At 42.4% G+C, this 26,751-nt stretch overlaps 1 protein-coding gene across 2 annotated transcripts in view; it reads left to right on the plus strand.

The window, feature by feature from the left end:
- Positions 1-507: 507 nt before the first annotated feature.
- The window catches only part of LOC102457599 (TGF-beta receptor type-2-like), a 57,867-nt gene continuing 31,623 nt past the window's right edge, over positions 508-26,751 (plus strand). Inside the window, exon 1 of one of the 2 annotated variants that reach the window (XM_075933186.1) lies at positions 508-786. In XM_075933186.1, coding sequence (XP_075789301.1) covers positions 735-786 — 52 coding nt within the window. In that variant the 5' untranslated portion in view covers positions 508-734. The remainder of the gene's footprint in view (positions 787-26,751) is intronic. The other variant, XM_006137658.4, reaches the window with a different exon arrangement.

Below are 26,751 nucleotides of genomic sequence, written 5' to 3' on the forward strand. Positions count from 1 at the left end.
CATCATCGTAAAACAGTTTGAGAGCTTGGGAAGAAAAATGCTGCATAAATGCTAAGAATTATTACTTTAGCTTCTGATTCAGGAACGCATTTTAGTCTATGCTTAAGTCCCATTGAATCTTTATGCTTGAAGTGAGGCATGCACTGAAGTGCCCTTTCTGGTATGTTGGTAGGTATGTTGTCCTGAGTCCTGCAAGTAAGCTTTATTCAATTTACAAATGTATTGACAAAAGGACAGCTAAGGTAAGAAAAATGGTAGATTAGCAATTACTCTGTGTACCGAACTGCCACTGTGTGGGTTTTATTCGAATGAAAGGGATGTGTTGTGGTAAACACAACATTTTGATTAGATGCCCGCAAAAAAATTGAGGTGCTCTTCAAAGATCCGTGGGACGATCTGGAGCTGGAAGCAGCTGAATGTTGTCATCAGAAAATCAGACTCTGCTCTCAGAGCCAAAGCTCTTCCCCCAGGCTTCCCCCTCCCATATTTGTATATAGTCAGAGGAGAGAGAGTCAGGCTTAGTTTGTTCATAAACTCCAGTTCCTGGGCGGACCCCACACACAGCTGGATTTGAAACAGCTGGATCCGCCTTCCCTGCACGTTCAGCCAGGAGCCTCACAAGCCTGGGAGATTTGGTTTGGGGAGCAAAATAATCAGAGACTGCCTGAACTGGTGGAGGATGAATTGATCAACACTGTGAGGCTGGTTTTCCAGTTGCTGGCAGAATCCAGAGAATGGGTTACTGGAAGAGGCTGGGTCTGATTTCTCTACTGTTGCTGTCCTTCCGTAAGTAGAAAAAAAGTTTCTAGTAAGCAATGCTAAGCAGTATATTCTTAAACGTTCATTTGTGTTTCCTTCCTCTTTCCAGCAGATAGATAATCATTGATTTCTACCTTAATGGCCATTAGCTCAAAGGTTTGAAATAGAGTAGCGTACCAAAATCTGAGCTAACAGAAACACTGGCTTGGAAAGCAGCTGTATATTTCTCTTCTAACAAATGGTAAACATTTGACTTGGCTGTAAGTTTCTGCATGCATTCTCGGAACTGCTCAGAAATGTCAGTGTTTACAGTACAGAAATATATATAGGCCAGTGTTACTGGTCGGAAGGTTTTATTTTATTAGAATAGAATAAAAACAACCCAGGCAAACTGCTGAATGGTTTAACTTCAGCAGTGTCCAGAGGCTGAGATGTTTGCAGTGTAGAATATTTTTTTTTATCAGCTTCAGTTTTGTGTGTAGGATTAATCAAACTATTAAAAACAGGGGGTGGGGAGTTTCTGCAGCAACATCTGGCTATTCAGCAAACTATTCCAATGCTTGCGGAAAGATTTCTTGGTAATAAATACTCTGTCTGAGAGTTTCTGTTACACTCTTAATACTGCAGATAAACTTCCTAAACCAGGATTTGAAAATGTACCTCTCTGTGTTCTCAATTCCCTTGTTTAAATCTTAATGATGGCTTTATGATAAGGAATAGAGTTGGACATAAATGGATGTTCTATACACATCCAGTAAGTATGTATGCATGTCCCTCTGTATATACAGCACCTATATATATATGTCTCTATATAGTGTATATTTACGTATTTGCAGAGACACTAGAACTTTCTTATGGTGAAATCTTAAAAACAGAATAGTTTTACTCAATGTGTAAGTTTCACTGTTACTGGAATTGCTCTTTCCTCAATACAGTGAGACACTGGGATTCACATTTCACTTTGTTCACATTCAAGAAAACTGGATGTGGGACTCTATTTCTAAATTCCCTTTTTGTGGGTCCCCATGTCTATAGAAAAGGGAATGAAAAAACCTAGATCAATAGACAGACAAACTTGTGCATTCAACTATGACGTCATTGCAACTAATAAATCCTAGAGAGACAAGCCAGGGAATTGAGTCTATATTGTTGAAGTAAAATTTTCAGTGTTGCACAAAATATTACTTGTGATACTAACAATAATTGGACAGATAAAACCTTAAACTATTTCTATGAACACATTGGGGACAGGATGACACATTGGAAAATGACTGCTAAAATAAATCAAATTCTTAGCTGAACTAACTGAAGTATTACAAGGTATTATTTTAATCAGTGTATTGGATTATTTGTGGTAAGAAAGGAAACCACTAATTATACTTGAGCAATGCCCAATTTTAAAGTTATTCAATTCATTTTCCTCTTTAAAAAAGCAAATTTTTTATCTGAAAGGAGTCAAACCAAAGTATATTGACATTACTAAATTAATCTGAAAGGTTAAGTGGCTGATATGTCAACAAAGTGAATGTTATTCAATTAATTTTGAGTGTTTAAATTTATAGTTCTCAGCAAAGAAAAAGCCAGAATCTCTGTTATTGGGATTTAATTCAACAATACTATTTTTGCATTCTATGATGCATACAGTTATAATCAGCTGCACATTAAGGCTAAGATTTTCAAAGGGGTTTTAAGAAAACTAGTGCCCAAATCCCATTGTTATTAATCAGAACTGGGCACCTAACACCCTTTGGGTCCTTTGAAATTCCCAACCCAAATTACCAAAAAATGTATTTGATTTAAAATATGCATTTGATCACTCCTAAAGTGACAAATTCCAAAACCCACATTGATTAATTGTAAAAGGGCATCTGGATTAACTGTTTAATGACAACTGGAAAGTAACTCCTCAGCATAAATGACACACTTAAAGAAAGAAAATGGGGATTGGATTCCATATCAGTTACACCAGAGTAATCTCATGAATTTCAGTCTTTATTATCACAAAATAATAGAAATGTGGGGTTGGGAGGGACATCAAGAGGTTGTGTAGTCCACGTTAGAGACATTATTGTGGATTTACACCGGTATTGCTGAGAACCATGTTTAGTGCATTATTAGCTTCTAACTGTCCTTTTCATATCTCTTTCAATCAATCACATGGCTGAATGGTCACTCAGCTTAATTGAATATTTTCATCTGTATATGCTGAAAGCAAGGACTATAGTTTGAGATAGTTAAAAATTTAATAGAGGGTTTCCATAATTCTCACTAGTAAGTTATACAGTACAAAGATGCACAAGATTCTTCTAAAATAAATTATCTTTAACATCATTTTTTTCCCTTCTTGTGGCTGCTTTTGAGGAGTAGTTTGTTTTTTTTTAAAAAAACTGAATGTGAAGACAGGAAACTTCTCAGTGGCATGCCAGCAAAATTTTATACTAGACTACATTGTTCTGGAAACCTAGGGATCCTTTGCACATGGAGTTCGGGGTTGTGTCCAGTTCTGGAATCCAGATTTTTAAAGGAACATAGGCAGAATAAAAAGGGCTCAGAAGAGAGCTACCAAGAATGATTCAACATCTGAAGAACCTGCCGTACAGCAAGAAACTAAAGAAGCTCCATCTATTTAGTTTATTGAAGTTCAGAGACAATTAAGAGATGACTTAGTTTGTAATGGAGAAAAAACTTCTAATAGTAGAAGACTTTAACCCAGCTGAAAACCATAATGAGATCCACTTGCTAGAAACTGAAACTAAACACATTCAAAGAGAAATAAAGGGCAGATTTTGTAATGTGAGGGTATTACCCATTGGAATAATTTACCTAAGGATGCGGTGGATTCTCTTGATTATTTAAATTAAGATTGGATTTCTTTCTACAACATATGCTGTAGCTCAACCAAAAGTTATGGGGTAGATGGAGAAATGACTGGATGAAATTCTAATACATATTGTTATACAGGAAGTCAGAATAGTTTATCATAATGGTTCCTTCTGGTCTTAAAAATCTATTAACATGTTATTGGAAATATATAACTAGTGTAGTGACTTCTGCCTGCATTTGCAATTGGGCATCTGAGCAGCCCACAAAGGAATCAAGCTCAAGAAGTCCAGTAGGAGATGCGTGCCTCACCAAGAGAAAGCCAAGCTGAGCTCATACGTATTCTTGGATCTCACCGATGGCAAACTAAGCCCAAGGATTCCAGTGAGTGTGCATGATCATACTTGAAATTTCTGTACAAACGTTATGAGATTGATGAAGAATGTTGTCTAATGTGGCCAGAGCTCATTTTGTCTCTGGAACTTAGAAAAGTATCACACTGCCTTCTCCTCTGATTCAACTTGAGGGTATATTTTGGATGCTTTTATTATGAACACCACCCAGCTTACTTCACAATTGTGTCACAAAGACTCCAGAAGCAGTGTATTTCTAATACTGAGTCAGCTCAGGCTATTAATGAACTCAGACCATTTGCTTGTTTGACAGAAGACAGCATACGAGCGTATATTTTCATCCTTAAACCTATTGAAAAAGGGCTGGATTCCAATGAAAGTTGCTGATGCTCAGCAGTTCAATGCCTTAAATAATCAGGTTATTGTCATCCCCCAGGTGCATCTACACAGCAGGGCAAAACTTGAATTAAACTATGCAACTTGAGCTATGTCAATTGCATAGCTGAAATCAAAATACCTTAATTTGGCTTGTGGTGCTGTCTACACAGCAGGAAGTCGAAGGAAGAACACTCTTCCTTCGAATTTCCTTACTCCTTGTGAAATGAGGGTTACAGGAGTCGGAGTAAGAAGTCCTCCAGCTCGACATTATTTTGAAATAGACACGCTCTTCGTTATTTTGGAATAATGTCAGTTATTCTGAAATAACACTGCTATGCAGACATAACCTCAGTGTTGTCTCATGATAGTCACTTTCATGGTCCTTTCTTCTCCTGCTTAGTCCCATTTCAGTATTCTGCCTACAGTGAGTGTCAGATACATATTTTTCTTTTCGCTAACTCAGCTTTCTGATTTTAAATCTCAGCATAGTCTACGGTGCATTAGTGTAACATTTTTTATTCATTTTAATTGTGCATTTCTCTGATTTTGGTAATTTAGAGCCACATTGACCCTTACATTGGAATAATTCATATTAAAAAAAGAAGAATCAGGTCCAGGGAGTTTCCATGCTCACCTATACTAGTGTAAAACTGGCATGACTCCTCTGACCATGCTGATACCTACCTGCACCTGGTGACAGCCTGAAATAGTAACTCAGAGATGGGGCAGGGCCGGTCCTAACCAATTGGCAGCCCCGGGCGACTGCCCAGCTCACCAGTAGGGTTGCCAGATGGTTTCAAAAAAACATCCTGGACAAATATTTTGTCAAGAAAAAAAACTTGCCCTGGTCGGGGAGTAACTAGGGAAACCTGGGGGGAGGATTTGGGAGGTGAGGCCAAAATGCGGTACTGGTCCACTCCTAAGACCGGCTCTGGACAGAGGGACTTCACCTAACCATCCCAATTAGATGTTACCTCTGAAGCCTAATACCAACAGCACAAATGTCAACCTTTTAAAGTATTTCATGGATGATCACAGCATAGGATCTCCTGTGCAAGGACGTCACTCACTTGGCTCCAAGTCAAGGCACTGTCATCTGTGTAGCAGTCCTAGGTTTTACCAAGAGTCATGGGACTATTGGAACCTTGGGAAGGGGGTTTCTAGCAAGATGTTGGGTACCAAGTTAAAGAATCTGTGCGGTGCCTCCAGCTAGCAAAGCAGTCGGTACACCCCGAGTGTGCCCTTGAGTTCCACCCCCAAAACTTAATTTGCAGGGAAACCCCACACCCCACTTACATTAATGGGAGCAACCTGATTTGTGAATAAGATGCACAAATGGACAAGGGAAAGCTACAGGAGGTGGGCAGTCCACCCTGGAGGGCTTTGTATAAGGGGTAAAAAATTGAAAATAGGTTATTTTAATTTAAAAAAAAAGGCTGAATGCCTTTCCTGCACCAGGTTATTGTAGCAAACATTCGGATCTCCACAAGGCCCACCTACCTCCCACAATCACTCCGCTGAATGGGTCTCCCTTATGCAGACACACATTACAGGTTGGCTAAGCATCCTGACTATTCAATGGCAAGAAAACTATCAGTCAGAAATGTTCAGAATTGGCCTGGGTCTCTAGGCTACTGTCCTGTGGATTAGCTGTGTTTCCCCAGAAAGACCACCTAGGTTTGAGCACCTGAGTTCTTACCTTCAGGAGTCTGGATTATAGTGACCCAAAATGAAAAGTATAGTTTAATCTTAATAGTAAGGTCAAAAATGGCATAAGAGAAGCAACAAAATGTCTACCAGCAGGACTATCTTTCTGCAGACCCCTAATGTCTGGGGGTCTAGGTCTCATTCTGTTCCTCTTAACTCTCCTTTTCTTGAGTGTCTTTTAAAATCCAGCTGAGCAGCCTTTGGGCAGTAGAATAAAAAGAGCCTGTTAAACTGAGAACAACGTGGTGCGCTCAGAAGGATATTGGTGATGGAATTTTAGTGTGAAGGCGCATGCGTTGTACCTCAAGTATTGGGAGCTGTTTGACTAGCTGAAGCCACTGTTCTCTTTCCTGCCTACACACAGCCAGCTTCTTCTTGAATGAACCCCACATTTTCACATGGCAAACCCTCTTACAACAAGCAGCCAGCCATATAGAATACAGAGTATTCATAAATTACCACAGCCCTCTCCAAAGCTGTCACAGAAACATCCCTACTATTTGTTCAGAGATCTCTGGTGACCTATTCCAGGCTCCTCTCAGGCTGCTTTCTGAAGAGGAGGGGGTCTTGTTTTTATGGCAGTTGGAGCCAAAACCAGTTTTCCAATAAGGCTTTGGACACAATTTGTGCCCTGGATTCACTGTTGCAAGTTTATATGGCAACCCTTTCCCACATCTCTGCAAGGAAACACTAGCAGGGTGCACAGGCTAACCCCATCTATTCCCAGTGGCATCTCATTTTGATGCCATAAGTGAGCGGGCTTTGGGATTTAGGTGCAACTTAGGCAAGGAGATGTTTTATTTTGTAAAACAGGTTGAAATCTGTTAGTATTGTAATTATCTTAATACATTTAGCGGTATTCTCTGTCTCAGCCTGATGGCTGAATGTGTCCATTTGTACTGGCGCCCTCTATGCTTATTAAGGCACAAAAGAAGGCAAAAGAGGGATTCAAATGATTATTTGTGGATTTTTTTAAAGGTGGGAGATCAAAACAGAACCAACTAATTTTACTAATAAAGGGGTGAGAATAGTTTGTGGGTGGGAAGGAGAATGGGGGTGTTTTATTTTTGGTACACGTGAATTTGTTTTTGGTTTTTGCCAAGGGAGGTGTAACTCTTACATAGATTTGATTTGGGGGGGGGGGCTATTACATTAATACCCAGAAATGACCAAGAACAAAGTAGCACCATCAGATCTTTCAGTGATTCTTCCTTCAGGCTGCTAATAGAATAAAGGTCCAATGATTTCTGCCCAAAGTTAGCTTTGCCTTCCTGGAGGAGAAAAATATTTCATTCTAGGTGCAGCTTCTGCCCCCTCGTGAAGAAAACCTGATTCAGACTTTTCAGAAAATCTGTGTAAGAGCTAGGTTGCAACAGTAGTTCTCAGGTAAGCTAATAAAAGAAAGCAACCTATTCAACACTTCAGGAAAAAGCTTGAAGATGCCTGGCCAGATTCATGAATCCATCCAGGTTAAGACTGACTCAAGAACCAGTAGGACAACGGTAGGCAGTTCTAACTTATCTTTATGTTCCATCCTCCTTCCCCCCATTCTGAAGCCAGACATAGAGGCTATGTCTACACTCGCGTCTTCTTGCGCAAGTAATATGCAAATGAGGCTAAGCGTGCTGAGCCTCATTTGCATACCTAATGAGCCACCATTTTTTTCAGAAGAGGCTCTTGCGCAAGAAGGAGCATCTACACTGCCCCTTCTTGCGCAAGAGGGTTTTTCTTGCACAATGCCGTTACACCTATTACTTTTCAGGAAGAATGGCATTGCACAAGAGGGCTTTTCTTGCGCAAGAAGGGGTAGTGTAGACGCTCCTCCTTGCGCAAGAGCCCCTTCTGAAAAAAATGGTGGCTCATTAGATATGCAAATGAGGCTCGGCGATATTCCACGCTTAGCCTCATTTGCATATTACTTGCGCAAGAAGCCGCGAGTGTAGACATAGCCAGACTGTTTCAGCCCTTGGTATAACTTAGAGCAGCCTCAGGACTGCCCTGAATTACTCTGACGGTAATGCTTCCCTAGCACTGTTCTAATTGGCCCAGGATTGCTGGAGTGCAATTTCCTCCCCCTCCCTTATGCCTGCAGAATACCCTAGAATTGTGGGGCAGGGAGCAGGTGGTTATGTTCGCTCAGGAATTTCCCTCCTGCCTTTCTAGCTTTTGTGTTCTCTGAGCAAAGCAACACAACCAGAAACTGGAATGAGGTCTTGCCTGATGTCTAGATTTGAAGCAGGATGGTCACTACTGGTCTGTCTATACAGCAGGGCTAAAGTTGGAATAAACTATGCAATTTAAGCTACGTCAATTGCATAGCTTAAGATAAAATAGCTTATTTTGGCTTTTGGCGCTGTCTATACAGCAGGAAGTTGAAGAAAGAACACTCTTCCTTTAACTTCCCTAATTCCTCATGAAATGAGGGGTACCATGAGTCGGACATTATTTTGAAACAAAGGCGTATAGTGTAGACGTGCTCTTTTGTTTCAGTATTTTGCAATAATGTCAGTTATTACAAAATAATGCTGCTGTGTAGACATATCCTATGAGATCTTTGGAAGATTTTTTTTTCTAATTTGTTAAAAGAAAATAAAAAAATGAAGATTTTCATTTTTGTAGAAAATCTCTACCAATTGTCTCAGGTTTACAAGAAAATAAAACTCAAACCTCTATTTTTGTTTGTTTTTGATAACCAAAAACTGGAGAAAAAAATTAAACATTTTCAACATTTGCAATTAATACAAGTCATTCTTTCACCAAAAATGTTCAGACAATTCATAGTTACAATACAATGCCATATCAAACAAAGTCCATGATGTGTTTATTCCTCATATTCACTGATCATGAAATGAGCAATCACTGACATAAAAAATAAAAACGAAAAAGGACACTTCATTCTGAAGCATTGCCAACGCCTGTTGTCTACCCTGATTTATGTAGTTCCACCATTTGTCCAGTTTGTTTCTCTGGAGATGTTTTTTTCTCCCTCCTTGCAGTGATGATTCATCAACATCATGTCTGCTTTCAGTCCAGTCCTTTATGCATTTGTATTGTAATCTGGAATAAAATGAATACACCCAGTGTGGAGTGTCACGTTTTATGAGATGGGCAACGTTCCACATTGTCTTAAAAAAAACAAGTACTTCCAGTACACCTTTAAGCATAGCTCAGAAAACAGCCCTAATGGGGACAGAGGTGAAAATCAGGGTGTATGTCTCGGAACAGCCTCTGAACTACACCATCTTGCTCCTATGTTTAGGAGGTTCAGGCTACTTCTAGACTCAGGCTTCTTTCAGAAGAAGCTTTTCTGGAAAAGATCTTCCAAAAAAACTTCTTCCAAAAGAGAGCGTCTACACTGCGAAAGCACATTGAAAAGGTGATTTGCTTTTTCGAAAGATAGTGTCCACACTGAATGGATGATATCTCACATTAAAATTGTGATTACTATGAACGGAGTAGCCACCAGGGCACCTGTGCTTTTTCCTCTTCTTCCGAAAGAACTCCCTCTTCCCTGTCCATACACACCTTTTTCCAAAATTGCTCTTTTGGAAAAAGGCTTCTTCCTCGTAGAAAGGGGATTATCAATGCTGGAAAAACCCCTCTGTTCTTTCGATTTTCTTGCAAAAGAACACGATTGCGGTGTGGACATAATTGACTTTATTTGGAAAAACAGCCGTTTTTCTGGAAAAAAACCCTCTGTAGTGTAGACATGTCCTCGGTACCAAATGTGAGAGAAACAACAAAAATAAAACCTACCTCTAGGAAAGACAAGCACTTATTAGGAACCATTGACCAGCCAGCCAATGGCATTATGAAATCTGTAGCACCAAAAGAAGATAGTTGTAGCCGGACTAATGTCCCCTCTGTTACCCAGGAACTCAGTAACAATAGTACAATGTAGTTTAAACTAGGATCTGATCTTATGGTTTTTGTTCCTGACGCCAGAAGCACAGGTCCCCTGACAACTGTATCTACCACCAGTGGATTTCTTATGGCCCCAATAAAAACACAACTCAAATATAAATTTAACCCATCTATTAAAGAATTAAAACAGTATACAGCATATGGTAACACAGAACAAATTAACCCCAGTACAACCAGTAAACGGTAAACCAACCCCACAACCTTGAACCAGAAGAGAAAAGAAGATGGAAAAGAATTCCCCAATACAACAAGGTAATTTAAAATACTTTACAGGTGTCTGTCTGGCTTAGGTGACAGATGGTATTCAATGGATGTGGAGGGAAGAAGCAACCCTAGGACCTTCTACCATTCAGCAGGGGAACCTGCTGTCTGGGAGGAACACTAGGTCATCCCACGATGTTATTCAGGCTCAGGTCAATTACGGAGTCAGGTCTGGCTTACAGAGGGCTTTTACCACAGGGACCAGGCCAGGATTCCGGAATGGGCAAAGGAACCTAGGAGCTCTGCTGGGTGTCCCCTAAACACAAATCCCCACACCCTTCGGCGGAGGCTGTGAAGGGAGGCACCCACAGCAGCTCGGAGATTCCTTTCCCTCAGTAAGGCAGCCGGAGGGTAGGCCTCACTTGAGCCTTTGCCACGGAGTGACAGCAGGACAGGCAAGAAGCAGCAGCAGACCAAGGGCCGAAGGATCAAGCAGCAAGACTGTTCAGGAGGAGCAGCCCCGCCCTTCAGAGCGACAGTCCTTATATTGTTCCTTGTGCGGGAAAAGCAGCAAGGGTGCTGAGTGCACTGTCTCTGTGCCATGTGCAAAATGTCTCGTGCCGTCAGGGGCGGACTGGCCCGGCAGGATACCAGGAATTTCCCGGTGGACTGTCGTACGGTGGGCCGTCGTGTCCACACACATTGCTCCTCACTCCGAGCGGCTCCGCGTCCGCCGGACATGACGCAGGGGGCGGGGCTTGAGGGGTATGCAGGGGTGCCTGCGCCGCATGCCAGACATGACGCCGGGGGCGGGGCTTGAGGGGCACGCAGAGGTAACGTCATGGGAAGGGCCGTTCTCAACCCATTTCCCAGGTCTATTTTGATTGCCAGTATGCTCCCGCGTGCTGTGTGCAGCGTAGTGCACATCCGAGATAAATAATGTCCTTGGCGGGGAAATCCAGTTGGAACCAGTTCTGTTTACTTCTCCAGCAGTCCCGAAGACAAAATGGAGTCTATATTTTCAAGATGGAGCCCATCACAATAATAAAGAGTCTTTAGTCTTTACAAAAGCTGCGAGGAGTCCTGTGGCACCTTATAGACTAACTGAAGTGTAGGAGCATAAGCTTTCGTGGGCAAAGACCCACTTCGTCAGATGCATGTAGTGGAAATTTCCAGAGGCAGGTATAAATATGCAGGCCAGGATCAGCTGGAGATGACGAGGTGGATCCAATCAAGGAGGATGAGGCCCACTTCTAGCAGCTGATCTGGAGGTGTGAATTCCAAGAGAGCAGAAGCTGCTTTTGTAGTTAGCGAGCCATTCACAGTCTTTGTTTAATCCAGAGTTGATTGTGTCAAACTTGAAGATGAACTGTAGCTCAGCAGTTTCTCTTTGAAGTCTGGTCCTGAAGTTTTTTTGCTGCAGGATGGCTACCTTTAGATCTGCGATTGTGTGTCCAGGAAGATCGAAGTGTTCCCCTACAGGTTTTTGTATGTTGCCATTCCTAATATCAGATTTGTGTCCATTGATTCTTTTACGTAGGGACTGTCCAGTTTGGCCGATGTATATAGCAGTGGGGCATTGTTGGCAAATGATGGCATATATTACGTTGGTAGATGTGCAGGAGAACATACCCGTGACAATATGGCTGATCTGGTTAGGTCCTGTGATGGTGTTGCTGGTGTATATATGTGGGCAGAGTTGGCACTGAGGTTTGTTGCAAAGATTGGTTCCTGAGTTCGAGTTATTATGGTGCGGTGTGTAGTTGCTGGTGAGAATATGCTTCAGGATGGCGGGTTGTCTGTGGGCAAGGACTGGCCTACCTCCCAAGGCCTGTGAAAGTGAGGGATCATTGTCCAGGATGGGTTGTAGATCACTAATGATGCGTTGGAGAGGTTTTAGCTGGGGACTGTAGGTGATGGCCAGTGGTGTTCTGTTGGTTTCTTTCTTGGGCTTGTCCCGTAGCAGGGGGCTTATGGGTACACGTCTGGCTCTGTCAATCTGTCTCCTCACTTGTGTGGGTATTGCAGTTTACAGAATGCTTGTTGAAGATCTTGTAGGTGTAGGTCTCTGTCTGAGGGTTTGGAGCATATGCGGTTGTACCTCAGTGCTTGGCTGTAAACAATGGATCGTGTGGTGTGTCCAGGATGGAAGTTGGAGGCATCCAGGTAAGTGTAGCGGTCGGTAGGTTTTCGGTATAGGGTGCCACAGGACTCCTCGCCACTTTTGCAGATTCAGACTAATACGGCTACCCCTCTGATACTTTAGTCTTTACATTTCCCTAAAAATTCCTTACATCTCCTGGCTCTTCAGTTGGTCATAACTGGCCCAGCCTTGATTTTCTGCAGTTCCCTGAGCTCAGAAGAAACAACCCTGATACTGCCTGCTGCTGTCCAGAGGGAGATTAACTTTCCTCCTCCGTCTCCAGAAAGAATCAAAAAGCCCCATTACAGGCATGTTTCTGTTTTTCAAAAGGTACTTCTCTTCAGCATACACAGCACCAATCCTTCAAGACAACTGCCAAGAGCTGGTTGCCTTTCAGACGATCAGACTTGTGCGCGCTCTCAGGTCTCTCACCCTCCACGGCAGGCTCTGCTCCCAACAATTGCACTCAACAGCTTGACCCCTGGAAGCCGTTACTGCACTGCGGCCATCGGTAGTGCTTAGCTATTAGATACATCAGTCACGCTCAGCTTCCTTGAGGAGCCACAAACAGGCCCAAAACAAGCTACACTGCAGCCACTTTATCTTGGAGCAGCTGCAGCTTGGGAAATTCATTGATCCAGCTGTCCAGTGCAGTCTTCCATTTCACAGCAAGCTGACCGTCATTGTTTACATGGAGACTGCCAGTTTTAAAATGTACCTTAACCAAAATGCTATTCTTGGCAAGGCAGAAGTACGGGCAATCCGATTTAACCGGCTTTTCATCGTTTTACACAGCGCACAATTTGCACCTATTAATAAGAACAGGCTGCACTAACTATTCGAGCTACAGTGCCAGCTCTGGCAGCTGCTGCATTTCACTTCACTTTTCCACTCTTCCCTTGCTTGAGAGAGAGAGGCCTGCACTGCAATTTGACCTGCGCCACAACTTTCCGTAGAGCCTAGAAGAGTCTATATCTTATTGAATTTCTCTTGCCTTCTGTGGCTGGAGCAGTGGAGAAATGTCTCTTACCTCTGGGTGTGGTAGATGGGGCTTAGTTTCCCTCTCTCTGAGTAGTTTAATCCTCCAGCCAACACAAAAACTCCACTTTATTCTAGAGGGCATAAAAAGCAATCCACCCACAGGAGCTACATCAGCCATTCTTCGTCCTACTCGCTGCCTCTTGGGGCCAATGGCTGTCAGTTGAAGGCTTGTAGCAACCTTCTCTCGGGATCCAGAGTTTGGTGAGATATTTTCCCCTAAGTGCAGGGAAGTGAAGAGAACTTCCACCTGCCTTTCTATAGTCACATGCCAGGTCACCAGCCCCCTTCAAAGGTGTTTCAGTCACCACCCTGCTGTCAGGTTCTGACAGCAATGCCTTCTGGCAGCCCCAGAAAACTGATGGAGAACTCATTCCCTCTCTCTTCTGTTAGCGCCAGACCTGTGCCATAAGAGAGAAAGCAGCCGTCTGCTCCATGGTCATTCTATTGTCTCTCCCTCTCTCTCGTAAGCACTTACATGCTTCTCTTTCATGGTGTAACCAAATCACAAACTTTAATGTTTTCATCCTCACAACACCTTGTGAGGGATGGGAGAGCTGGTATCCCCTGTTGTACAAGGGGAATGGAGGCACAGAGTGATGAAGTAACATCTCCAAAGTTTCCATTTTCCCCAGGTCTCATTTTATCCAAACTGGTAACATCTGACTTGAGTGTGAAGGTGAATAAGAAATTCTTGTTTGGACCCGTCTCATTGACTCTCCGCAGCTGTCGGTGTGTCCTTGCCTATAACAAACGGGATGGTTTTAAAAGTTACAATGCGCAATACCTGGAACAGAAAGGTTATAGAGATTTTGACAGCGCTTTTTGTCCCTTCAATCAGTATTTCACAAACAAGGTAGCTTTACCCTGTGTTTTGCATTCATGGATGGAAAATGGGCGTAATGTCGTTAAAGAGATTGTATCACCAAGATGAATGTACACCTTGGCTTTGTTAACATACTGTATCTGTAACCTATTTCCTCCCCTTCCTAGTGCTTGTTATATAGCCTCAGTTGTCAGTCAATTGTAACATGTAAGCGTCAGTCCTGCAGCTGTGTATGTACACGGGATTACTAACACGGACAACATTATTCATGTGAAGAAATGTTTGCAGTACCAGAACTTTCAGACCGTAAATTCCTTGAGGAACCATGAATCGTGTGTGGGTTGTTTTGAAGTACCTACGATACCTTGGGGCCTTATAAAACTAATAATAATAATAATGTGCAAAGGGCAGCATTCTGCATGGATTTTTTCTAAAAAAAAAAAGACCTTCTCTGTTTTATTTTAATCATTTAATAAAATAAAAATGCACCTGCATTTGCACATGCAGAGCAAATAAATCCCTCTGTGCAAGCCAGTCAGCATTCTGCAAAATATCAGAACGTGGAAAATAAACATTTGTTTATGGCTTTGCTTGCTGGATTTGTTTTATAAGAGACTAGAAGCCAGCCTGCCAAATAAGAAGACACTGATTCAATAGTCCTTTTCACTAAGTTATTTCTCCACTCGCTCCCATCCTGGTTTAAAAGGTCCCACATTTAGCCAAACCATTTTATGACAGATAAGAGGGTCTTTTCTTTTACAAAAGGAAGTGATAATACATCTGGATTCTACCAACCAATATGTGGGTGATGAATTCAGTTCTTTCCAAATCACTGACCCATGGAATAGGCATGCACCAAAGCAAGAGCAATGGTTAGGTATCTTGTGGGAATTCAGTTTCTGTTATGTCTTTAATTTGTCAACAGGCGTCTTTCCAGGGTTTCAGGAAAATACTCTAAGACATTCCCACCAGATGTGCAGGAAGGTGACTTTCGGGTTGCGTTCCTTCCAACACACATTCAGTCCACTTCTGTATATTTGTTCTATGCCTGTGTGTTTGTAAAACAGCCTCAGTGGAGGAGGAGGAGCAAGAGATCCTATTTCCATATATCCTTATCAGCACTATCCCCAATGGCACATAAGGCCTCAGCTCGGAAAGAATGTGTTTAAAAACCCCCGTTGTTTAGTGACATATTCATTGGAGCATGTTTCAGGGATAACTTGCTGAGCAGGAGCTGGGTTAGTAAAGAAAATAACTGTTGCGGAACAGGGCCCAGGTTATGAGCTGCACCTCTGAGTGACTTAATGTGGGGATGGAGGGGAGGGGGGCAGAAGTACCTATGTGCCAGCTTTCTATCCCCAGCTCAGGGCTCCTCTGGTGGCTGGGAGGACTGCTGCTCACACATCCACATGTAGCAATCACATAGCCCAGAACACCCATAGTGTGGACTTATCTGACCATACCCCTTCCTACTTCTGCATGCACCCACCTCAGCCATGCACCTATATCAAGGGCAGCAAGACAGAGCATGCCATGCAGGTTCTGCTCCCGGTGCAGGTGCTCCCTTGTGGCTGCATCCCGGGATTAGCTCTGCCTGGGCGGATGCTCCTCTCCATCTCTCACTTCTGTCATAACTTTTTTCTAGAAGTAGCAGTGCTTCCTCTCTCAGTTGGCCATATGTCTTCATGGCCGGGCCCTCTGGCCAGGTCACTATGTCGTTTTCCCCTGCCAGGGTAACAAAGTCTCACTGGACCCACTGTCTGGGTGCCATTCCAGGCAGCCTTCCCAATCAAGACTGTGCCACTTTTCCTACGGTCAGTAGGGGAACCCAACCCCCACCCTCTACTCCAGGTGCCATCCCTGGAACACTATGCCCAGTGACCACCATCTGCTCAAGCTCTGGCCTTGCTGCTCTTTCCCTGAGCTCTTTCCTACTTCTCTTCTTTTTCTTCTGGACCCCCGCTGGGCTACCATTGGAGCGTCCTCTACTCCCTACTTCACCCTCTCTCAAATTCTTCCCAGGTTCTGCATTCCAAGGCACGATCCCTGGGCTTAAAACCAGAACATACAAGTGGCCATACTGGACCTGACCAATGATCCATATAGCTCAGTATTTTGGCCTCTGACAGTGGCTGGTGCCAGATGTTCAGAGGTAATGAACAGGGCAAGTTTTTGAGTGATTCATCCCCTGTCATCCACTCCCAGATTCTAGCAATTAAATTTAGGGACCTCAAGAGAGGAGGTCACACCCTTCACTATCTTGACTAATAGCCAATGATGGACCAATCTTCCATGAACTTATTTAATTCTTTTTGGAACTCAGATATTAAAAAACAAGAAAAAAAAAGACGTGGTTACAGACACTGTCATTCCTTGTACCTGGAAGAGGAAACTATTATCAGAAAGCAGGTGATCACCGCCATCAACAAGGGGTGGCCCGTGTGTATAGGCCGACTAGGCCGTCGCCTAGGGCGCCACATTAAATAGGTGCCCAATGATGATGTCACACCATTGAGGGCTGTGGAGGCGGGAGCCGATCGTGCATTCCACTTGGGGCGCCAGCTGCCGGCAGCCTGCCTTGGGCTGCCCCTGCCATCAACTAATCATCTGTGTTTCTTGCAAAACATGGAAAATACCGAGAACTTACTCTCTCACTGTACATCATCAGTTAAGAATATTCCACATTAAAATTGATAACGAGCAGTCCTAGGGCGTCTTATAGACTAACAAGTTTATTAGGTCATAAGCTTTTGTGAGTGAAACCCACTTCATCAGAGGAGTTGGAGTGGAAATTACAGAATCCAGGACATATGTAACAGCAAAAGAAGTTACCTGTGAATTGCAGGACCAGTGTTAATGGAGCTAATTATGTCAGACTGCATGCATTCTGATTTAGAAATGTGAATATAAATGAGAGGAAAATCTTTGCAAAAATGATAAACATTTTTTGTACGAAAATCTGAAAAGACTGAAAATATGGAAAGATTGTCAGCTTTCTTACCAGGTGTGTGAGCACATGAGCCTACATGTGAATGTTAAAATGAAGTATTAATACCAAGCAAATAATTTTATAACTGTGCATAACAGCTAAGAAGATTTTTAGGAAACAAATTTTTATATTTTTCAACTTATTGAGGCTGTTTTTTCAAAGTTAGGGTAGAAATGTATAAGAGTTTTATTAGATACAAAGAAATGGTCAGTCTTGGAACTTTCTGATAAAAATACATTTATTTACATCACTATAAACAAATAATCAAAAGGATTAAAAGATGCTCAAGTTTATGGATCACAAAACTCAACCATTAAGTCTTAACAGCTACTCCATTCCAACATGTCTTTGCTGGTTCATCAAAGTCCTCCCAACAGATGGTAAATAGAATATGAGCCAAGAATTTTCAAACACTCCTCAGGAAGTTCATCTAAATCATCAGTAAACCACTGGCACTTGAAACAGAGCAAACTCTGTTGCCCAAATGTGACCCAGATAATGTTTCTGTCATGTTTACCTATTCAGAGGCTGTCTTTAGGTTGTTGGGTTTTTTAAATTGTCCTTTTTGTTCTCTTACTCCCATCTGCTTCTGCAGAGCTAGAAAAATACACACAGTGCTAAGTTCCTGGGCAAAAAATACATAAATAGGTTTCCTAAGATCAAGGTGACCAAGGCAAAGCAACTTGTGGACCAAATACAGCTCGTTTTGCTGTGCTATTTGGTCTATTGCTAATTTTACCATCAATATGGGCAGGAGGTGACCTACAAAGTCCACAGCTCCAAGGTCAGTGTCTTATTGGGACTGAAGTTTGAATGAGGATGAGCTGATTGAGACAAAATTCTACAAAAATCCCTTTGTTGGTAGCTCATAAGAAACAAACAGAAAAACAATTAACCTTGTGCTAGCTCCTCCTTTTGCCACTCAGTTTTGCAACCTGTATCTTATCTAAGTATCTTATATGGGTCCTGTCACTAACATCCGAGTGCCTCCAACTCATTACATATTTTACAACACCCCTGCAACTCAGGGCTGTGCTAGTCTCCCCATATTACAGATGAAGAACTAAAGCGGAGAGATTAAGTGACTTGCCCAAGGTCACACGAAGTCTGTGGCAGAGCACAAAATAGAATCCAGGTCTTTCTAGTGCCATGCTAGTGCCCTAACGATTGGACTATATTCAGCAACTTCTAGACACCCTAATAGTAATTGTAGATAAAAACATTTCACAGTGTTTGCACAGCCAGTAAATTGTATTTTTTTTTCTTTTACATGGGGTCTACGCCTCAATGACCGATAATGTAGCCAATTAGAGATGGGATTATTGATGTGAGCTTCATGGGGTTGCAGTTTTTGCTTTCTAGTCATGATATAGTGACTGAGGTGTTGGCTCTAGTCTGTAAAGTCATAAATGGGCAGGGATCCTTTCAGAGCCAGCAGAATTAGTCCATGAGTATGTTGTTATTCATAGAATCATACAATACTAGAACTGGAAGGGACCTAGAGAGGCCATCAAGTCCAGTCCCCTGCCCTCACGGCAGGACCAAGCACCATCCAGCTTATCTCTGATAGATGTAAATCCAACCTGCTCTTAAATAGCTGAGATGGGGATTTCACAACCTCCCAAGGCAATTTATTCCAGGGTGTTTAACCACCCTGACAGTTAGGAAGTTTTGTCTAATGTCCAACCTAAACCTCCCTTGCTTCAATTTAAGCCCATTGCTCTTTGCCCTATTTAACCTACAAGGCCCTTCTGTTCCCTACAAATTACTCCCTTCCAGGTGGACCTGAAGGGGAGGCAAATGGCATAAGACTGTCTAGAAGGGAGTAATTGGAGAGTTTTAGGTGGCAGGGGAGGGGTTCTAGGTTTTTCTTAGTTTTGGGACATTGGTATGACATTACAATGACTTTGGGTGAGCACATATTAATAAACTGAAATACACACGAGATAGAGCATTACTCTCCATTGTGCTCCATTTATACTAAATTAGGCAACTAGAAGTATTAATACCAATACTAGACCTGGTCCTCTAGCAACTGGCAAACAGCCCATATAGCCCCCTAGTTGGACAAAATGTAGGTACCATGGTTGGTTTACATAATAACTATTCACATTTGAATTTCACAAGACTGTAATTAACTTACATCGGCTGCATTTTTAACTGGTTAGGAACAATTATCACAGGGTAAACCCACAATTGCTGTTCTCCTCCACGGCAGTTTATATTGCATGGTAATTGCTTTTGGACATATCAAATGTAATTTCACAATAATTTACAAGAGCCCATTACATGGTATTGAAAACAGTATTAAGCGGTCATGTCATTAAAGAGTCGTCATCTAGTATTTATGACCTGAGTGACTTGAAATATTACTTAAAAAACAACAAATAGTCTGGTAGCACTTTTAAGACTAACAAAACATGTAGATCATAGGTTCCCAAACTAGGGTGTGTGAAGAAACTCCAGGGGGGGTATGAGGCAACCCAGCCCTCCACCCTATCCATCTCCTCCCCCAAGAAAGAGCCCAGTCCGTCTGGTAAAAAAATGTCAGAAAATACCAAATGAAATATCCGGGCTGGCTGGGGCTGGGGGGAGGATGGAGCATCCTGGCTAGGCTTCAAAATGGCTGCCTTAAAAGGGCAACTTTTGGGGGGGGAGGGGGGCTCAACAAGTTTTGCTGCAATTTTTTGGGGGAGGGGGGGTGAGGTATGAGAGTTTCTCAAAAATCAACTGGGGGCATGATGCCAGAAAGTTTGAGAACCACTGATGTAGATGGTATCATGAGCTTTCCTGGGCACAGCCCATTTCTTCAGATGTTTTGTTAGTCTTTAAAGTGCTACCAGACTATTCGTCGTTTAAGTTCATCCTGTACAGACTAACTTGGCTACCCCTCTGAAGCTTTTGAAATATTACTGTAATTTATACCACTGTACTGTCATACAACCCAAATATGACCAGATTTTCAATGGGATTTACTGGGGGTGAGCACTTTTGGAACAGTGCTGCCTACTAATCTCATGAATGTAACAGTGTATCAGGATTTACAATCATCCATGCTTTGTAGGTTCCTGGCCAAGTTTTAGAACAATCTTGTTCATTTGATGTGTTACAGGCAGAGTGCCATCCTGTTGTAGCACTCAGGTTGAATTGTGAATTCACCCATGGCCAATTTCCACTTGCTCTCCTATTGTCAAGTCCCATATATTGAAGTAGGACTCTCGGATACCCTGATTAAATCGCTCCTTCCTTTGGATGGTGAGTTTTATTATTTAGGACCAGTCCAAGTAACTCATGAAACAGTTACGGAGACACAGACAATCATTTTACAATTATATTACCATAACAGAACACCATTCTGTTACAAGTATATTATTTCACAACTTGATTTAGGAGTTTACCAAAGAGGAATGGAATTAAGTACATGCATAAAATTAAGCAAGTGAGTAAGAGATGTGCTGAATCTGGGCTTTACTGAGTGGGAAAACAATGGCAATGACTCATAACAGAACTGCTGGGGTGCTTTGATTAACCAGGTCCTGCAAATAAACGAAATACTTGCAAACATTTCTGTGACTAATTTCTAGCAATATTCTAAAAGCTAGCATTTTGCAATGGGCCTACCTCTTTAGGAAAAAGATTTCAATCAGCTCTGTGTGAAACTGAAATATAAGTAGCTACAATAAAATTTGCTTAAACATCTACCTAGGGAGATTCCTATGAAGTTTGCCCATACTCCTGTCACTCCATGCACAAAAAACATCACTCCTGAAACAGTCTGAGGTTGCAGTTACATTGAATTAGATTGACTGGTGGCATCCGAAATGTATGTAAATTCTATACCTCTTCTTGCTTGCATTCATATCCTTTCTAGGTCTGATCCAAAGCCCACCGAATTTAATAGGTGTCTTTTCATTGACTTTCTATCAGGTCCTCTAACTTCAAATTCTCAAATATGTAGGAATTTTTTCTTCTTTTTATGTGTCTTTTTTTGTCCACTAATTGTTGCACTTACAAAAAAATTGCTTAAAGTAAAACAAAAATAATAAATTAGCATACCAGAGGTACTTCATTTTAATGAACATGAAAATGTATCTATTAAAAAGGGAAAGATTGCTCCATTACAGTAAATGGTTTTACTTTAATAATCTAAACCAAAAGAATAAATGGAGAATATTACCTTATAATTCTTGTTGCTTAATACAACCCAATTCTTCCATAACTTTATTCCTGAGGGGTAATAATTGGAGCCTGAATGAAGAGCAAGAGAGAAAAGCATCCTGTAATTTATTCTTTTGCATTTGTAAACAGATTTCAGTTCAGCCTGTTTATGACCCTTCTGCATTTACTTCCCATGAACATTTAATCAGCACAGTTTCACTATCACAAATGGTCATAGAATATGAACTTAAACTTGAACATTCAGCCATAACAAATAAATTATATATTTGATCCTAATCATCAAACTTCAAAATGCACAGTGGGCTGGTAAGCTAGATACAGCATATTAAGCCTTGGATAAATGCAAAATAAATATTAATAAACCAGTCATCCAAGCAGGAAAGAGAACCAATACCATGATTTAGGTCACTAGCCAAGACACCACAAATGCCACAGTGCATTTGCCATCCACTGCTTGTTAACGAATCACATTATGGAGAAAGAAGATTTTCAGAAGAGCCTAGGCATTTAATTCCCCAATGAGGGATGTGTATTTTTATAGATTCGGCTATATGGCCCAAGTGGGCTTCTCTGGTAGCATCCCCTAGTGGGGAGAATGTTGGAAGTGCTGTGGCCCACAAGGGAGACTAGAAATGGTTGCCACGCTGAACAGCCCCTGTTGAAACCCTCCCTTGTTTGCATGACCCCAAACTCTGTGCAGGAAGACCTTGGCTGGACTCAGCTTGTTACACCTTGTGTGCAAGAGGCAAAGATGAAGAGGACAGATAGAAAGTTGTGTTCAAGGATCCCCTAAACACAATACACAAGGGGCAGCCCTGGGAAAGGGGAAACAAGAGCTTGCTTTGTGTCTGGATTCTGGGCTACTTTGTGGGCAAAATAGCACCTGAGAGGCGGATCTAACTTATGGCAGCCTCCCCACAGCAGCCTGGAGTCCCCCCTATTTCTCAGTGCTGTGGGCACGCACCCTCCCAGCACATCATCAACTGCTGGGACAGGGGGAAAGCAATGTAGTGTTGATTGCTTTGGCCCTACTTTTCTCCTGCTCTGAAGGAACCCCTTGCAGCACCTACACGGCCCTTAGCTACCACTGCAGCAGGGAACAGAATCAGCCTTTGTATCAGCAAACCAGCCACTGGTTGTATGTATTTTGTATGGGTAATTCCCCCATGCACGCCCGATTGCTAAGGGCCTGGCTGCAGGAGATCATAGCAGGACAAGAGCAGGAGACTGCTACCACGATGGCTCTGTCTATTAGAAAGAACACAGCATGCAGTTATCTTTGGCTCTTCAATCTGGGCAAATTCTGATCTGCAGCCAACACGCCGAGTCCTGTCATACATAAACTTAAGAAGCTGCTGTGTTTGGTCATTTCTCCTCCTGGCCCTCCCAGGGTCCCCTCCCTTTCCTCTCCCATTGCCTGCCACCACACAGCCCTCTTCTCAGCCTACAACAAGCAAGTGCTCTCGTCCGAGGCCTGGTCAGCTGCCAGCCAGGCCCACTGAGCTATGCCTTCAGCTGTTGAGCGCCTGCCTGAGGAAACTGAATTGCTTACCCTTCCGAGACTCCTCTGTTCGCTGCTTAGTTCTCTGCACCCACTGGGGGGGAGGGTCCCCACACCCACCTGCCTGCCTCTTCCGCTCCCCATTACACCTCTTGCTTTGGTTATTTGGTGAGACCATTTGGGGGACTTCCTTGCATTGACGTCAAGACTCATCCCACCCTCTCAGGAAGTGCCCATCTGCCACGATTCCTGCTGCTAACCAGCTAGGGAGAAATTGAAGGGGAGGTGAAAGGGTCAATTCCTACGCTTTCAAAGTTCAAGGTGACAGTCTAAATCAGAGGTGGGGAACCTTTTTTGGGTTGGGGCCACTGACCCACAGAAAAATCAGTCGGGGGCCACAAGTGAGAAGCAGGGGGACTGGAGCACCAGTGCAGGGCTCCCCAATGTTGGGGGGGGAGGCCTGAGCCTCGGGGTTCTAATCAGGCAAGCCGGGGTGGCATCCAGCCCCCGGGCCTTAGGTTCCCCACCCTTGGTCTAAATGATGCCCAACGCTAGCTTGCAGTCAAGCTGAGTGAGCACAAGTGTATTAATTTACAGCCATGCAGTGTTTCTACAATGGAAAATAAAACCCAGAGTGCGCAAAGCAGAATCTTTGCTATTTAATGGTAGGGAAATTGCTTCATTATTTGGGGAAAAATGTGAACTGTACGTGCTGTGTGTGTATGTGTGTGTGTGTGTGCATATGAGAGAGAGAGAGAGAGACTCTGCACTGCAAAGGGTGGAACAGTGGAACCCAGAAATAAAAAAATGACTCAGAGGCTGTAGGCTCGATGAGTCAGTCTGCACGGTTGTTGTTTTCAGAAGAAAAAGGAGGGAGCACAATATGGAAAATAGTTATCAGTACCACTGTGCTGCAACCAACCTGTCATCAAGTGCAGCAGCACTCTGGGGAGACTGCGCCCTGGGATTCTAAATTCAGCATTAGGCACCTTCTTCCCAGGCAGAGGGGGGACGAACTAGTGGGAGTTCAGAAAAGGAACATGTGTGATTAAGGGGCATGGTGGGATTGGCGTCAATGGAAAGACTGAAAGAACTTAGCCTTGTGTATCCTGCAGCCCTTTCTCACGCAAGAATCAAGGGACTATTTATGTGATCAAGAGTTTTCCAAGATCAGGCTTTTATATGGGGATAACTGGCTATGTGACAACTAAGGAAGAAGGGATATGATAATTGTCTGCACATGTTCCAAGGAGACAGACTAACTGCAGTAGAATCTCAGCTTTACAAACACCTCAGGAATGATAAAGGTTCGTAACTCCGAAATGTTTGTAACACTGAACAAAACATTATGATTGTTCTTTCAAAAGTTTACAACCGAACATTGACTCCATAAAGTTTTGAAACATTACTATGCAAAAGAAAAATGCTGTTTTTAACCATCTTTGATTAAATTAAACAAGTACAGAAATGGTTTCTTTACCTTATTTTTTTATACCATACTGTTTGCTTTTTTTTTTTTTTAAACTGTTGCATAAGTGCCTATTTCCTGTTCCAAACGAGGTGTGTGGTGGACTGGTCAGTTCTTAATTTTGGTTTTTGTAACTCTGAGGTTCTACTGTATTCTGGGTGGCAGACTGGGATGAAATACAGACTAAGAAAATATAGATTTAATATCAGGAAAAGAATGCCTAACAATGGAACCTGCCAAAGGAAGAAGTGGAAACTCCATGGCTTGGGACACTTCACATTAGATTGGGCACAAAGCATTAAAAATGGTAGGATGTAATGCACGAGTGATGCTGTGAGGATTGGCTCGAGGACATGCAGTAATAGCAACAGACTACTATGTTGAGATGCACACTAAAGAATACCATCGACAGATAAATTAGATAATACATCTTTTCTATCTTTGATTTCTATGCTCCTGTGATTTCAGGAGATGGAAAACAACTGCATGAGCCAAAGAAATTGAAGCAAGACATAAGATAATTCTCACACAGCATTCTGGCCTAGCTCTTCCTTTCTGTTAACTAGTATGATACCATCGATTGAGCTGGTACTGATCGAAGAAATAGCACACAGGTTAAGATGTATGTTTTGTGACATTGCACCCATGTTACTGTCTATAACTTCAGCATATAATGATAATCTGTCTGTCGTGGCCCCCATCCTTTATGAAAATTGGTTTCTGAATATAAGTATGCATAACTCAGACACTTTGTGCAAGATGCATCGTGTAACATATTCTTTTTAAAGTTACAATCTGCTGAATCTGTATATCATATTTCTGTGCATGTATCATTCTTGTATGTGAAGTTAGAAATATGAAGTGTGAACCTGGTTTTAATTCTAAACATGACAACAAGGACCATTAAGGATACTTTAGGAACTTAATAGCTCAGTACTCAAACCAACAAACTGTGAATGGTCTTTTTTGTCCTGTAAGCCCAAACTGTGCTTGGTCTTAGAAAGACACGTGACCATGGCACCTGGTACTGGAATCCATCTTGAATCTAGTACTTTTCCATGGGGATGGGGAGACTGAACAAAGAGTTCTCTCCCTGCAGGAAGTCTGTTTAAGGAACGGAAAGCAATCAGTTCTTTGTCTTCAGAAAGCTTTTGGAAATTGCATAAAGAGACCCGGAAAGAAAAAAAACACTGTAGTGAAAGGGTGAAGGCAAAGCTGCTGGGCTCATGTCAAAAAAAGATCAATTGTGGCCTGAGATAACAGCAACTGTTAGGAAAAGAATCTTTATGTAACAAGTTTCTTAGTGTATTAGAATGAGCTGGTGTCTTTTATTTTAACTTAGTAACTTACTTTGATCTGTTTTCACTTGCAATCGCTTAAATCCTACTTTTTATACTTAACAAAAGCACTTTTGTTTCTCATCAAGCTCAGTGTAAATAATTGTTACCTGGGGGAAGCAATCACTGTGCAGCTCTCTCTTTCATTGCTGGACACCTGAGCTTTATCTGTGTAAAAGGTATTCCTAGGGTAAGATGGATTATTTGGGGTGTTTGGGTCCTTTGGGGGTAGGATTCCTGGGTGCAATCAGTGGCCTTTGAGCTGAGCTGGTTCAGTGTTTTTGTTGCTTTGCTGGGGAGCAGTAAATCCCAACTCTGTGCCTTGGCCAGGGGAGACGAGAGCTCTGACCCAGCAGGACAAGGTTGTGGGGAGCCCCATAAGGCAGGAAGGCGGGCACCAGTGGCTTCATTATCACACCGGGTGACGCTCCCAAGGGGACCTCTGTGATCCAACCCACCACACTGTCATGAGGCAAATACAACATGCAAACCTCAAGTAATTACAACGGCACTTAGATATTAGTGATTAGAAATACAATAGATAAGACACAGCCAGAGGGGAAAGAAATATTCTGATGATCTCCCCATTTCCATTTTACAGCAGTGCAAGATACACATCAGTGCTGGAACTAAAAGTACAGGTGGGGGGAGCCATGCCTTCTGGCTTGAAGTGGTTTCTATTATATGCAAGGTTTACAGTTTAGTTCAGTGGCTCTTACCATTTCCATTATACAAATTGTTCCAGCACTATCGAGCAACACCGAGATTCTAATAGATGTGCTTCACGCATCATGGGGTATCTTGGAAAATTTGCTACTGAATCTGACCAGCTCAAATAATTTGGTCTGTCCGCCACTTGATACCCATGTATATGTAAAAACAATAAATAGTCCTGTGGTACCTTAGAGACCAACAAATTATATATATATATATAGAGTAACATGAGCTTTCATGGACAAAGCCCACTTCTTCTGATAAGCTGGAACCCATAATTTATATTGGAGAAAAAAGGGGGGGAACCCTGTCAATTGTACCACCGGTGTAAATGAGGCTAAGTGAGTTGGTAGAATGTCCCATTCTTAGCTTTTGACGTAAATGAGATGTGAAATGCGGGAAAGACTGAGTTTA

This window comes from Pelodiscus sinensis, chromosome 7 (genome assembly GCF_049634645.1).
Source record: "Pelodiscus sinensis isolate JC-2024 chromosome 7, ASM4963464v1, whole genome shotgun sequence".
NCBI lineage: Eukaryota > Metazoa > Chordata > Testudines > Trionychidae > Pelodiscus > Pelodiscus sinensis.